The sequence below is a fragment of the Notolepis coatsorum genome (assembly GCF_963971535.1).
Source record: "Notolepis coatsorum genome assembly, chromosome: 4".
NCBI classification, from domain to species: domain Eukaryota; kingdom Metazoa; phylum Chordata; class Actinopteri; order Aulopiformes; family Paralepididae; genus Notolepis; species Notolepis coatsorum.
In genome coordinates this window covers 151,427,775-151,443,851 of record NC_140168.1, presented here as the reverse complement: position 1 = coordinate 151,443,851, position 16,077 = coordinate 151,427,775, and the positions used below count along the sequence as shown (strand labels likewise).

General features: G+C 39.6%; 1 protein-coding gene across 1 annotated transcript in view; it reads right to left on the bottom strand.

Annotated features, from left to right (window-relative positions):
• LOC311226733 (uncharacterized protein) overlaps window positions 1-16,077 on the bottom strand; it is a gene marked incomplete at its 3' end in the record, with an annotated part of 175,780 nt that overhangs the window by 28,374 nt on the left and 131,329 nt on the right. Inside the window, exons 39-43 of the mRNA XM_084312143.1 lie at window positions 15,819-15,881; window positions 13,974-14,036; window positions 11,880-11,954; window positions 11,729-11,768; window positions 11,594-11,645 (exon numbers count right to left, since the gene is read on the bottom strand). Coding sequence (XP_084168269.1) covers window positions 11,594-11,645; window positions 11,729-11,768; window positions 11,880-11,954; window positions 13,974-14,036; window positions 15,819-15,881 — 293 coding nt within the window. The remainder of the gene's footprint in view (window positions 1-11,593; window positions 11,646-11,728; window positions 11,769-11,879; window positions 11,955-13,973; window positions 14,037-15,818; window positions 15,882-16,077) is intronic.

Below are 16,077 nucleotides of genomic sequence, written 5' to 3'. Positions count from 1 at the left end.
TTGTTAATAATAACAATAACAATAATGATGTAATAATGTAAAAATTATCATTAAAAATACCTGATTATGAGAAAAGAAATTACGATGCATGGAATATTGTTGATATGGAACACTAGTTACAACTATATTTCAAACTGGCACTTCATGTCAAAAAGGTTGCTGACCCCTGCTCTATATACTGATGATCCTCCTCTCTACCATGTCAGCATGACCAACCTCTATATACTGATGATCCTCCTCTACCATGTCAGCATGACCAACCTCTCCAGATACTGATGATCCTCCTCTACCATGTCAGCATGACCAACCTAAGAACAAAGCGGGGCTCGCAACTCACTTGTAGTTCCAAGGTGATTTAATAGACAAAAAAAGGCAGATGCGATGTTTCAACCTTACCGGTCTTCCTCAAGACCGGTAAGGTCGAAACGTACTGCCTTTTTTGTCTATTAAATCACCTTGGAACTACAAGTGAGTTGCGAGCCCCGCTTTGTTCTTATGTATTACTGTTTTTACAGTTTGGCTCAGCACCAACAAACGGAGGATGTGCGTTATTTATTTTTTCTGAAAGCATGACCAACCTATCCATACACTGATGATCATCCTCTACCATGTCAGCATGACCAACCTCTCCATACACTGATGATCATCCTCTACCACAGGGGTTCCCAAACTTTTCAGGCCAGGGCCCAGAAAATAAGGCGTCAGAGAGCCGCGGCCCAATGGACATCGTCAGGCCTTTTTTTCTTTTTTTTTTTGCCATGTGACCGATTTTTTAAGCCAAATATCACTTCAATCCTTTTAAGTTAGTTCAAGTTAGTTATTCATTTATATGTGCTATTTATGAGAGGGCTAACTTGTTGCAAAATAATAATGATAATAATAATAGCCTCATTAAAATACTATTGTTGCTTCGGTTGTTTTCAGCGTTTTATGTGCATAATCTGTTATTTAGTTTGAAATGTTCGTTGAAATAAGTAGATTTTTCGTTTTTGTTTATTTATTAAGTTAATATAAAACCATATAGTCACATTTTAGAATACAATAGAATAGAATTTTAGAATACAACTAGAAACACTGTCCTGGCCTGCTTCTAAGTTCAGTGGCCTGACAAAAAAATTTAATAAAAAAAAAAAAAAAAAAAAAAAAAATTATTTTATTTTTTTTAAATCATCTCGCGGCCCACCCGTGGCTGCTCGCGGCCCACCTTTGGGTCGCGACCCCGACTTTGGGAACCACTGCTCTACCATGTCAGCATGACCAACCTCTCCATACACTGATGATCCTCCTCTACCATGTCAGCATGACCAACCTCTCCATATACTGGTGATCCTCCTCTACCATGTCAGCATGACCAACCTCTATATACTGATGATCCTCATCTACCATGTCAGCATGACCAACCTCTCCAGATACCTGGACCACAGCACTGGCACCATGGCACTGCAAGCTAATACATGTGTCCGAACTGGCTGAGTCTCTGGACTCAGAGTACTGCAGCACTCTGCTGGGATACTATGACTTTTCTGGGGATGACTGTGCCAGCGCTTTCAAAGGAAAGAGACGGGTGAATCCGTTGAATAATCTGCAGAAGAACCCTAGATTCCAGAATGCTTTTTCCAAGCTTGGCACATTGTCGCTGGTAACAGATGAGCTCCAACAGGAGATGGAGTCCTTCACATGCATTATGGATGGCCATGGTTGGATGAAGTCAGTTGATGCTGTGTGAGCCAAGATGCTGCAGAAAATGATGGGTGCTGATAAAGTCCTGGATGCAAACTCCAAAGTAGACATTGAACGCCTGCCTCCCCCCAAGGTCCGTCTCATCCCACATGTACAGCGAGCCAACTTCATAGTCGCCTGCTACAAAAAAGCAGAACAGCCAATATTCAAAAGGCCCAAAGCCTATGATCAAAGTATGGACTGGGAAAAACAATGGATGAGGAGGTGTTAGAACCTGTCTGGACGGTTGGACCCATCCTCTGTCCTTCTCTTGTTGAGGTACTGGCTCTTGATAAGGAGGCAGATTACGCAAAAAATAACATGGATGAGGAGGATGGAGAGTACGAGTGTGATGAGGCGGAGGAAGAGATGGAGATCAAAGAGATAGACTTTGACAATTGTTTTAGTGATGATGATGATGATTAGTAGTTTAGGGTACAAATACAAATAGAAAAAAATACTTGAATGTTGTCAACAAAGAAGATATCCAGTCCATGATATCCAGTGCATATGAAAACATATAGTTTGAACCTTAACAATAAATAAATCACTGATCAAAATCGCATGGGAAAATGTGTTAATTTGTCTCTATATAATTGTTTATGCTAAACTATAATATTTAGGGCATAACAGCATGGAGACAATCTTTATTACAATATTATTTCCAATATTAACACTTTGACTGCCGGAAAACGCTTAAAAGCGTCATTCCCGGCCATGCTCAAGTTGCCGAGGACGCTTTACAGCGTCTTTAATATCAATATTTCAAAAATATGGGATCCGATTCATATTTCCCCTCCGCTGGCCTGAGATCCACCAGGAGGACCCACTGAGCTCTCTGGCGGTTCAGGAGCGCCATCTGGTGGCCGATCGGCGCAATCGCTTAACAGGAAGTGCCGTAGAGATTGTGCTGGTCTGCCATATTACTTCCGGGCACTCGCTATAGGTCCCGGGACTCGATCTCGACACACTACATAGCGATCGATTGCCAATAACTCGATAAACAACATGATTTGGACGTATATACCATTATACAAGCTGGAGATGGACCGGGTAAATCGACATCCCATAATGGTAAAATTTCTACTCTACGATGATCGCCCAACGGCGCGCGGAGACTGGGGTGAGTTTTAGCGTGTAAAATTACCGTCTTCGATACTAACTGCTATTATCAACATTTGACCCACATTAGATGATTGGTATAACGCTGCCCACGGAATTATAAACGCCCCCTAGCCCATCCGGTCAACATCAGATGTCGTGTAGTAACTTCTAGAAGTACGTCTAGTTGGAATTTTTTATATCGCGCTGATTGCCATAAAACTGTATTGCATCATCAATATAATGTATTTGGGGCTATAGATCACGTTCTGGAGAAAGCTGCAGAAAGAGATGAAAACATACTTATACATTAGACCATACTTTACTATGAATATGTGAATGAAAAAGTTTAACGTTGCTACACAATGAACAATACATATAGGACTTTGAATGGGCCCTAATAATGGCAATGTAGCAATAGAATTTAAAAAGTTATAGCCCTGCAAAGAAGGGGACTTTCTCTATAGACAAATAGAGCCGGCAACCTACTGTACGGTTGATAATGAATTTAACCCATGGCACCCAAAGTGTTAACCTAAATCGATCTCGTCCAATGCACTACATTTCAGTAAAAAGGGAACGTTTTTTGCTTTTTCTGTCCTGAAATTTAATCAAGATGTGTTTGAATCTTAAAAATAACAATTGTACTGAATTCCTTGGGTCAAACTTGTTTGGGAAAATGTTTTAATTTGTCTCTATATGTTGTTAACTTCAAAAGTTATGCTGTTTTCTTTTTCTTATTTTTCAGGTTTTGGTTCAGGATAGGGTTAAAAATAAACCCCATGGGACATTATTCCAACCTGTTACCTGTCAGAATCTTAAAATAGACACTTCAAGGATTAATAAAAAACAGGTGGTGAAAAAAAAATCCACCCTATGCAGGTGGACCTATGTTTCCATCTAGACCAGGGGTCAGCAACCTTTTTGACATGAAGTGCCAGTTTGAAATATAGTTGTAACTAGTGTGCCATATCAACAATATTCCATGCATCGTAATTTTTTTTTCTCATAATCAGGTATTTTTAATGATAATTTTTACATTATTACATCATTATTGTTATTGTTATTATTAACAATATTATTATGATGGTTGTATCAACCCTAAATCTGAGTTGGGACGGGGGTGCAATGCAGACAAACAGTTTTGCTTTACTGAGCTCCATTATCTGGGGGCTGTAGTTGGTCACTTTAAACTGCACACCGGAGCATCTTTTAATCCAGCTGTTTGCTGTTCTCTGATATTTTCTGACATTTCGTTGATGCGTCGCTCGACACTTCGAGCTGACATGGGGATATCTTTTATCCTTGATTTGATTGTCTCTTTGCTTGGCAAGCCTTCAAACAAAACATCTGAGCTACAGAGAAAAGCCTCCTTGATATACTCGCCATCTGGCCATGAGTAGGTAGGAAATTTATTTTATTTTATTTTTTTATTTTATCTCTTCCAACGGCGACTATGGATATGGGAATTTCTTTATTTAATTAAAATGTTCATGACAACATGGATGCATGTACTCTGCCAGCATGTTTAATATCCATAATACTAAAGGTTTGACTATGATTTTTATGAAACTTTATTGTAAAAAAATAAATATATATATATTTTTTTTTCTTTTTTTTTAACTCATAAAATAAATAAATTGGTATACATTTCCTGAATCCTTATGGTCCTGAGAGTGTTGTAGATATTGTATTTTGTGTCTCTGTTGCTCCTAGATGACACAAGGCTAAAAGATAGTATATCATTTAGGTGAAAATCGTGTAAAAATGTGTATTGTTGACTGTTCAAAGAGCTCCAGTGACCTCTATATTGATCAGAAAGATTCACATCTTAGCTTGAATGAAAGATGACATAGTCCCCTACCCTTGTCCATTCCTGGTACCGTTTTCTACTTTCTGGAATTTTTTTGTGTGTGTGTGTGTGAGCACAGCGGTGTCTGTGTTTATTATTATTTCATGAAATTGGGAAAATATCTTCATTTTACATATATTTTCATTATGTCAAAAGCTTATGATTTGAAACGCTCTAAAACAAAGGTTATTAGCATAGGGTACCCAACGCTGTACCTGGCGTCCGTTTTCATCAGCACCGATCCCATGTTAACACTATGATCGCCGTGGACGAGTTTACACGTCATTCCTAGCCATGCTCATTCTGCCGAAGACGCCGTAACTCGTCTTTGATGTCAATATTTCAAAAAGCTGTCATCGAAATCATATTTCCTTTCCGGAGCCCTGAGACACACTGCAAAGCTCCACTCAACTCTCTAGCGGTTCAAAAGCGCCATCTGGTGGCCGATCGGCAGATCGCCAACCGGAAATTAACCTTTGAACCGGTAGTGCTCATCCATATGTGGTCCGGGCTATCGTTAGAGAGACTCCGTATTGACACAGTGAACATCGATCGGTGCAAATAACTCGAAAAAACAACATGATTTGGACGTATATACTATTATACAACCTGGAAATGGATCGGGCATTTCTCCATCCCATAATAGAAAAAAAAAAATGCCACGCTCATCTGCCAGCGGCGCGAGGAAGCCACGGTAAGATTCAGCGTTATATTCTAACGTGTTCCATATAAACTGCTATGATGAACATATGACCCACTCTGGATGAATCATCTAACGCTGCCCACGGAATTATAAACAATCCCCCGCCCATCTGGTCATCATCAGATGATGCGTAGAAACTTCTAGAACCACGTCCAGTTGAAATTTTTTATCTCACACAGATTCCTACCAAACTGTATTTGATCATCAATATAATGCATTTAGGGCTATAAATCACGTTCTGAAGAAAGCTGCAGAAAACGATAAAAACATACTTATACTTTAGACCATATTTTAGTATGAATATGTGAATGAAAAAGTTTAACGTTGCTACACCCTGAACAATACATATAAGACATTGAATGGGCCATAATAATGGCAATTTAGCAATAGAATTTAAAAAGTTATAGCCCTGCAAAGAAGGGGAACTTCTCCATAGACAAATAGAGCTGGCGAGGGATGGTAAATTATGAATTTAACCCATGGCGATTAAAGTGTTAAAAGGCATTTTTAATCTGCTCTCATTCGTTCAATTCTAGATAGAATTACCAAATGCAATGTGTAATGTCTAATGCAATGCTAGGACGAATTTTGAAAGCTGCTGTTCACGATGTAGAACACACGGTGGCACAATTACTCTACAGCTCACTTTGCCAGAAACTAAGCAGGCAGGGGGCGTTCCTCATGCCGGGGAAGGTGGCTCAAATTGCACAATTCTGATCCAGTGGGTGGGGGGGGCTTGCGAGGCAGCGCTCAACACAAAAGGACCATACCATCCACCCCCGCTCCACTTCCCTCTCTCATATCGCATGTCATAAGCTGAAAAATGATTCCCCCAGGCCCGCGTCGCTTCAATGAGGAAGTGTCCACTCGCGGAAGGGCTCTGGTACTCGACCGACAGCGACCCCTGTTCAGAATTATACCGGGAGAATGACTCATGCTCGCCCGCAGAATATAATATAATAATCAGTGCTTACAAAAGGTTAACGTCTCCGCTATTTCTGACCGAATTAGTCAAGCTTTCTTTTTTCTAATGGCAGATTCTTATTCAGAGGTATTTCGTCGAGTTTACATACGCTGTAATGTGGTATCAGAAATGTATAGAAATATGATACATATGACTATTTATCCGTTTTTTATCAATAAAAACGGACGTGATATCAAACGAACACGAATTTGAGTGGTTAAAATTCCTAAATATATGTAATTTGTTACAGATATCTTGAGATTGGGCTATTAATGTTAATCATGGGGGGAATTTTTTTTTTTAAATAGTAAACAGTTAAAATTATATGGCTTTGATCTAAGGCCCATTTTTGTCAAAATCCTTAGGAAGCCACAAGGGTTAAAATGATAACACAATATTGTGAAACATTGACAGATGTCCTCTACGTGAGTCTAAACAGGATATGCGCCAGCATCTGAAATGCAATTTCCTGAGGGGGTGGGTATACTTCATGACTCAATAATTATTATAAAGCTACCACTCTGGAACGGCTATCATACCAAAATATCATCTACAGACATAGATCTTTGAAAAAATTTTATGCAAGTTTATTCACCCCGAGTGGCACCGATATCTGGTCTGGCCCATGGACTACCACAGGCGCGATGATCTGCTCTACATCGCCCTCAGTTGACTGGCATCTAACCATGCCCGTTCTACTTCAACTGGATCCGAGCGGTTCTCCTGCCCCCTGGGGAGAGTGACTCGGATACTTTGAGGTCCGAGCCTTGACTTTTAGCCTTCATCTTATTTTCATACCAGTGCTTGCTATGCTTTTTTTGTTCTTAGCTCTATTGATTTTTATTTTAAAATGTACTTTAGATACTATTGCTACCATGTATGTATGTATATGCATTTCATTACATGTATATATATACATTCATACTAATTATTCGCCTGTTCTATTCTCCATCCATCATCCATAGCAACATTATATTATCACCGACATCCTGTTGAGGGATGCCCTTTCAACAGCCCATCTGAGGTTTCTCTCCTCCACGTCGCCTGTGGTGCTTTTTTTCTGTAATGCTAGGTTTTAGTGAGTCGTTCCTTATCTTCATTGGAGAAAGTCTGGGAGTGTTACATATATGGATTTTATGTTTGTTTTTTTGGATCTATTGTGATGTTTCTTCTTGACTTGACATGGCAATTCCATGTGATCTCGGGCTATTCCAATCTATTTGATTTGAGGGATGATATGGGAGGTGTTAACTCAATCAGCGCCAGACCCGAGGATAGTCGGGTTTTCATCGTTATTTCTTTTATTCGATATTTCTATTCATTACAGGCACACAGACATCGGGGTTAACATGGGGAATCATCCTGAGATCGCCAAAGTGCAATACCGGCCGCATCATACCAGGTGGCAGTATCGAGCACCCTTTGAAACCTTATATCTTGGCGTGTGTTACGTTCAAATGTCTCCGGGTGCCGTTTTTTTTGTCATGAGAGTCGAGCGGTTATCCCGATCGCATTGAGAAGCGTCAAATGCCCCCGATGCATCTGTTGTGGGGGATTATGTTGGCGACACGATGGACACCAATACTGGGACTCGCGATCAGACAATTGGAATATTCTTTTTGGGGTACCTCCTAGTGAAGGTAAGGACTATATGACATCAATCCTGCTTCGATCCAACCACGATTTCACCTCGATCGCAACGTGTGTGTGTGTAACGTTACTCCACAACGTCAGGGCTGTACGCTAAGCTTTTTCACTAGGGGCACACTTGCCCCTAAATGAGAAATTTAGGGGCAAAGAATATTTTTTAGGGGCACATTTTTAAATAACTATTTTACCATTATAGTAGGGCTGGGCGATATGGCCTCTAAATGATATCGCGATATTTTTTGGCCATATCACGATACACGATATATATCGCAATATTTTGACATTTCCTCTAAAGCACTTAAAAATGCTTGATTTAACCCTTTGATGCATACAGTCATGCCAATATGTTTACAGTCCCTGCAACATATGTTTGCATTATTAAACCATGAAGATGCTTTAAAAAATAATTTAATGAAAATGTACTAAGAGTAGTCTACTGACACACTAATAAAAAATGTATTTACATCTAAGACCATTTATATAAAAACTTTTGGGTGCCTTTTTTTTGCACAGTACTGTGTTTTCTATCCACTTTAGCCAAACACACACACACACACATATATATATATACACACACACTACTGTGAGAAAATAATAATCACACACACAAAGGGATAATGGCTTATAGCAGACTTAATGATTTTAGAATATTTCAGATAATGAAATTAAATGTTTATATCATCAACTATCCAGTTAGTATTTATACTGTCTGTAACGTTTGGCTACGAGAGAGAGAGAGAGAGGGGGCGAGAACGAATGAGAGAGCCAGCCCCCCCCCCCCCCCGGGTTTTGTTCTAGGTTCGCGTTTGATCGTCTAAGCTGCCGTAGGTGATGACGTCACACTCGAATGTAAACAGGAAGCGTTTAACAGACGGAGATGGAAAGTGGATGATATACAGTAACAGAAACGAATAACCAATAAATATGAAGTTATGTTTAAACTTCTGTTGTCAAGCGTTGTCAATATAACCCACCCCCTTTCCTCCTGAATGGAACTAGTGTTGTGGAGTCCGCTTTGACTGGTGTCCAGGGTTAGCAGCAGCTAACGCTAGGTAGCTTAGCATAATCCTAATGGTACCGTGGATAGCAGCTAACGTTAGCCCATTGCTTGTGTCAATCAAATTGCATGTTATTAAAGGTCCGCGCTGGTCTGTCTAATAAAATTACAACCGCAACATTATGCCCTGGTTGTAGGCTAATGTTTTATCCAATTTGTATGGATTAATTTAGGAGTGAAATGCGAATGAAGGGTTGCAATCACTACTCGCAAGCTTGCCCCCAGATGATATTTTCCACTCGCACCGGCCAGATTAGGGGGCAATTTGCGACGAGATGCTCGCAGTGTACAGCCCTGCACAACGTATGCCGTTGGTGACGATCAAAGCATAAAAAAACGACCCCCCCCCCCCCCTTTCATGCATTCATGATGAAACATAATACCTAATATATACATTTGATTTGTAAATAGTAGCGTGTCCAGGCGAGAACGTATGGATGAAAAGATTTAACGATAGATAGTAGATGTCATATGGGCCATAGTATTGTATCCATAGCTATAATATAGAATATAGATATAGCCCTGCAAACACTGCCACTTATTCCTATCTCTTAGAGTGTTGGCGTGGTAGGAACAAACGATGCTCAAATCCGTGGCGTCCAAAGAGTTAAAGGGTAATTTCACCAAAATAGATAAATTAATAAAAATGCTGATTTATTTTGCACACAATTTTATACATAACCAACTAATGGTAAACAGTCTTAGACTAATTAATTTGGCTTGTGAATTGTATTTAAATGTAATGAGTTTGAATTTGTCATTGTGATATATATATATATCTCATAAAAGGATGCTGTCGTGTTAATTATAGTTCAATGAAATGATGTAGATGAAAAGATTTATGGAGGTATAACTTTTATACATTTCTTTTGAGATATTCATAGACAGTAAATTAATGTATGGGCCCATAGAATGTTTATGTGAGCTCTAACACCCAAGTGAAGTGGGTCTGTGGCTGTCTACTGTCTAGGTACAAACCAGAACGTTAACCTAATTTGGGTGTGAGACACACTTAATGACTCCACGACTCCGCGTTGTCTATGGAGCAGCCCCAGTTTTCACATGCAGGTGATATTGCAAATCTTTGATTTCTTTGATTTTTTGTGTGGGGACTGCGGATGAAAATTAGCATCCTTGCTAAATCCGGTGTATTTACACTGCATTTATTTGTAGTGTCCAGTAATATGCTCTGTCCTGTCCTGTCCTAAATAAACAAATAAATAAAATAATAAATAACTTCAGGAGAATGTGGTACATGTACATAAATACTGACTGAATGGTCCTGGGGCACAGGAAAAACTTGAAAAAAGCTAAGAAAACAATGTGAATTCTTAAAATGGGTGACATGCCTCTTTAATGGACCATACCGGTCTCATTTTGACTTATCATCACCAGAGATGGTCCCTGTCTTTAACTGATGTTGTGTTCATAGGTGTATAAAGTGTATGTTTTGGTAGATCTCAGCCTACCTTTCACTCTGCCATTGATGTTGAAAAGGGTTGAAAATATGTTCCATAAAACTTGAAAGTCACTAGGCATAGGTAATTTACCTTTGTGAAAATCACTGTATTATTTATTTTCACTAATGTTACCGTTTGGTAAATAGTAAATGCTGCATTTATATAACAGCTTTTATCCAAAGCGCAATTTTGTTACTCACATTCACCCATTCACTCACACACCAACGGCGGAGGCGACCATGCAAGGTGCCAACCTACTCAATGGGTTAAGTGTCTCGCTCAAGGACACTTCGACATGCTGCCCGGGAGGAGCGGAAATCTAACCGGGAACCTTCCGATCACCAGACGACCGCTCTACCTCCTGAGCCACTGTCGCCCCCATTTCACTCTATTACAAGCCATTTAAATTCTCGCAGCAACTGGGAGTTAATAACAACTGAATATGGAAGTTTGTCAGAGGGTTTATATCAGTACAGTGGTTTTCAGAAGCGTCTAGTAGAGTCAGAGGGTTTATATCAGTGCAGTGATTTCAGAAGAGTCTAGTCGAGTCAGAGGGTTTATATCAGTGCAGTGGTTTCAGAAGCTTCTAGTCGAGTCAGAGGGTTTATATCAGTGCAGTGGTTTCAGAAGGCTGAGTTACATCATGTTGCCTAGCAACTTTCAAACAACTTTCAAGTCTCTTGGGGTATTTTCCACCCCTTTTCAACATCAATGGCGTTTAGTAAGGTAAGCTGATATCAGCTAAAACACACACCAGAGTTCCCACAGACATTGCAAAATGTAATTCAAGGACTTTCAAATACTGTACTTTTCCAAGAACTATTTTTCAATTTAAAAGGGCATTTAAAAGGATACAATTAACTTTTAAATGCTGTTTTTATAGGGAAAGAAATCTGAATTCCAGGCCTCGACTTTTTTTTGTCAAAAATCAAGCACTTCAAGGACCTTGTGCGAACCCTGCACACAACATATACACCTACAAAGATAAAGACGGGGCCACTCTCCAGTAAAGACGAGAAGTCAGAATTAGACCGGTATGGTCCTTGAAGCAGCGGGGAAGGTAAACGGTGGAGTGGATGCTACTCACATTTCCTCATCTTCCTCCTGGAAATTGGACGCTTCGTTCCATTCCGCCCAACCTGAAAAACCACAAGAGGAACAATGCAATCAGCAGTTTCAACACAAACACAAAGAAATGTTCACTGAACGCCATCACACCCACCTTCAACCGACTTCCACCAGTCGAGTAAGCCGTCGTTTTCCTGAGAGAAAAAAAAAAAGACAGAATTCAGGTGATTGAGAAGAGACTAAAATGAAGACTCATTTTTAGAGAGACAAGACAGGCGTACTGTAGTCAATAGAGAGACACACACCTCTTCAGACTCCAGAGGATTGCCCTCTGTGGGGTAAGCTGCCATCTCCACAGCCTCCGTCTCCTCTGTGCTCTCCTGAAAGACACACAGCACACGTGTGTGATGTAGGGGTAAATAAAAAGATGGCTTAACTATGAATCTAGATATAAACTAGATATAAGTTGATGATGACGACGTAAAACGAACACCTGAACGTACACCACAATGGCTTTAAGTGTAGACTTTCAGCTTTAATTTGACATCCGAATCAGGTGAACAGTGTAGGAATTAGTTTCTATATTGGATCATGAGAAGTTTGTTTCCTTCTCCATTCTCTTCTCATCATTCTGGTACAAGTTGACAAGTCGCATCTGTCCATAGGATGTTGTACCAGAACTGTACAGACTTATTTTTTTAATGTTTTTTTTGGCAAACTCTAATCTGGTCTTCCTGTTTCTGAGTCTCAGCAATGGTTTACATCTTGTGGTGAACAGTCTGTATTCATTCTGGTGAAGTCTTCTTTGAACCCTCTGACTCTACTCGGCTCAGCTTCTTCCCCCAGGCCATCAGAGCCTTGAACACTGAACTCTCCACACACAAGCACACATGAGCACACACACACTGTACACGCTCACACACTAGCAGCCACTTTAACATGAGCACACACACACTCATGCTGCACACGCTCACACTTATGGTCACTTTACAAAAGGAAAGGTCACTTTAAGAATAGTATAGTATAACTTGAGATTGTATAATATAGCATTGTATAGCACAATGTCGTTCTATTGGATTCCATTATATATTACTATTGTATTATGCACATCGTTGCGGGCAAGACCCCCCGCATTTCATTGTATACTTGTATGCCGTGACAAATAAAACTCTTGACTTGACTTGACTTGATTGTTGACTTTGACACAGATACGCCAACCTCCTGGAGAGTGTTCTTGATCTGGCCAACTGTTATTCTTCCACCACAGTTGTTTTCTGTGGACTTCCGGGGCTTTTGGTGTTGCTGAGCTCACCAGTGCATTTTCTCTTTTTAAGAATTTACCAAACAGTTGATTTGGCCACTCCTAATGTTTTTGCTATCTCTCCGATGGGTTTGTTTTGGTTTTTCAGCCCAACGATGGCTTGCTCTTTGGACCTCATTATTGACAGCAACAGATTCCAAATGCAAATAGCCCACTTGAAACGCTAGACCTTTTATCTGTTCCTTGTAAATGAAATAATGAGGAATAACACACAACTGGCAATGGAACAGCTGAGCAGCCAATTGTCCAATTACCTTTGGTCCCTGAAAAAGGAGGGGGCACATACAGTATATGTAAATGCCCCCAGATTGAAGCTGAAAGTCTGCTATTAAAGCACATACTGATTGTTTCATTTCAAATCTATTGTGGTGTACAGAGCCAAAATTATGACAATTGTGATGATGTCCAATCTTGTATTTATGGACCTGACTGTATATAATTGAAAAGAAGTTCTTAGGTTGAAGAACCAAAATGCAGAATCTCAAATGCTGATGGATGACTGGTGCAATGGCTACAGTATGTCCAATTAGAACACATTGAGTCCAGATTTAGAGAAGATTCATTCACAAGTTGTCACATGCACCCTATCTTCACCGCTCTTTAACAAGCGTTGCAGGGCCAAGAGAATAGTCAAAGATTCTAGTCACCCAAACAACTGCCTCTTTGCACTGCTGCGGTCAGGCAAGTGCCACCAGAGTCTCATGGCCAGTACAGAAAGACTCAGAAGGAGTTATTAAAGAGATTTGCACTACATTCATACCTCATCTTTGCATTTTTTTTCTTTTTAGCATATTTGTACCTCATTGTCTGCATTTTTGTACTAAAAGCAAACTTGAATAGTGTTGGTTAGTACATAGCTACAGGAAGTTATTGCTAACCTGTATTATCCTTTGTAGTACATGTATAGCTACTGGAAGTTCTTGCTAACCTGTATTATCCTTTGTAGTACATGTATAGCTACTGGAAGTTCTTGCTAACCTGTATTATCCTTTGTAGTACATGTATAGCTACTGGAAGTTCTTGCTAACCTGTATTATCCTTTGTAGTACATGTATAGCTACTGGAAGTTCTTGCTAACCTGTATCGGGATCAGATCCTGCATTTCCATAGTTTCGTCGAGGACTGGCAGCTTCCCTTCGCTCTGTGGGAGAAACAGAGAAACTTTGAAGTGGTGTAGTATCACCATGGCAACAAACCTGTTTCAGAACACTTCAAAGAGCATCAGTGATCTGCAGCTGATCTTAGATATACTCTATTGTCACTATTACAGTAGGCCTATGTGGTGAAATAACAAAAGAAACAGTAAAGAAGTGAAATTGAGGAACGGTGATATTAGATCTACTGTATATATTAGATATGGGAGAGGTTGGAACGGTGATCTTTACAGTATATATATATTAGATATGGGAGAGGTTAGAACGTGATCTTTACAGTATATTAGATATGGGAGAGGTTAGAACGTGATCTTTACAGTGTATATATTAGATATGGGAGTAGTAGGAACGTGATCTTTACAGTGTATAAACAGTACATATATTAGATATGGGAAAAGTAGGAACGTGATCTTTAAAGTGTATATACAGTACATATATTAGATATGGGAGAGGTTAGAACGTGATCTTTACAGTGTATATATTAGATATGGGAGAGGTTAGAATGTGATCTTTACAGTGTATATATTAGATATGGGAGAAGTAGGAACATGATCTTCACAGTGTATATATTAGATATGGGAGAGGTTAGAACGTGATCTATACAGTGTATATATTAGATATGGGAGAGGTTAGAAAGGTGATCTTTATAGTGTATATATTAGATGTGGTAGAGGTTAGAACGTGATCTTCACAGTGTATATATTAGATATGGGAGAGGTTAGAAAGGTGATCTTTACAGTGTATATATTAGATGTGGTAGAGGTTAGAACGTGATCTATACAATGTATTTCGGGAAAATTCTGGCATTCCTGAATGGTTTCTTATCTGGGATTTATCAGGATTTAAGAACATGGAAAAGCAGTCGTCGATAGACCAGATTGGTGTGCACCCGTGTTCTTAAGGGTTTAATTACCGGTAGTGAGAAATAATTGGTGATTGCGTTCTCATCGATTCTACAGACATCCTCGGATTTAAATAATAATAATAAATACGAGAATATTTCAATTACGTTGCACATTTATAGTCATGATTCAAAAATATCCTAAAATAAATAAAATCTCTACAAAAGGCAGTGAATAAATAAATAAGCACTCAACACAATTGCGGTGATATACTGTAACTATAGTGGAATAGAATGGACACTATCAGGGGTGCCAAAATTTTTTTTAACCAAGATCTACTTTTTAATTTACCACCTAGCCGAGAGCTACCAGCCAAAATAGTAGTTAACAAGGAGAGGCAGAGTTGATTTTGCAAAAAAAATAAAAAATTATATACTCTAATTTTATTAATCGAGATCTACTTGAAATCAGCCCGCGATCTACCTGTCGATCGCGATCGACTGGTTGGGCACCACTGCTCTACATTCTGTAAATAAGCATGTGAATATCCAACATTCCTTTCATGTAGCCTATATATTTACCATCTTGTTCTCTATTGTTATTATTATATTTTTTTAATTACCTTGCTTAACTCATTCCCTGCCATCGACGAGTATACTCGTTATAGACCGCCAATCGTTGGACGCCAACAACGAGTATACTCGTTATTATGATCGTTGTTTCTTTTATTCGTTATTTCCATTCATAAAACATCCTGGAAGGCTGTGGTACTGTGTGGCAATGTGTCTGAGATCGCAACTGTCTGATACCGCCACCTGGTGGGGGGCGGGGGGGGGGGGGGGGGGGATCTGAACAGCAGAGTGAGAAGTAACTGGGTAACAAGCAGAGAACAACAGTAGCCTACTACTATACAGTATACTACTATACCTGCCCGGCCGGGTTGAGTTTGGGAAGTTTGGGGAGTGTTCTCTTCACTCTGAATGACACCACCTACGGAAAATAAATGCATCCAACTGAGAAAAACAGCAACTGGAGCATGTCACCATTACCGTCACCATCATCATCATCACCACCACCACCACCCTCATAAACATCATCCACTATGAATGGTACACACTAGAGCTGCAGGATATTGACAGAAAATGTTATAACTTATTTGTTCTTGAATGTAATGATACATATCCTC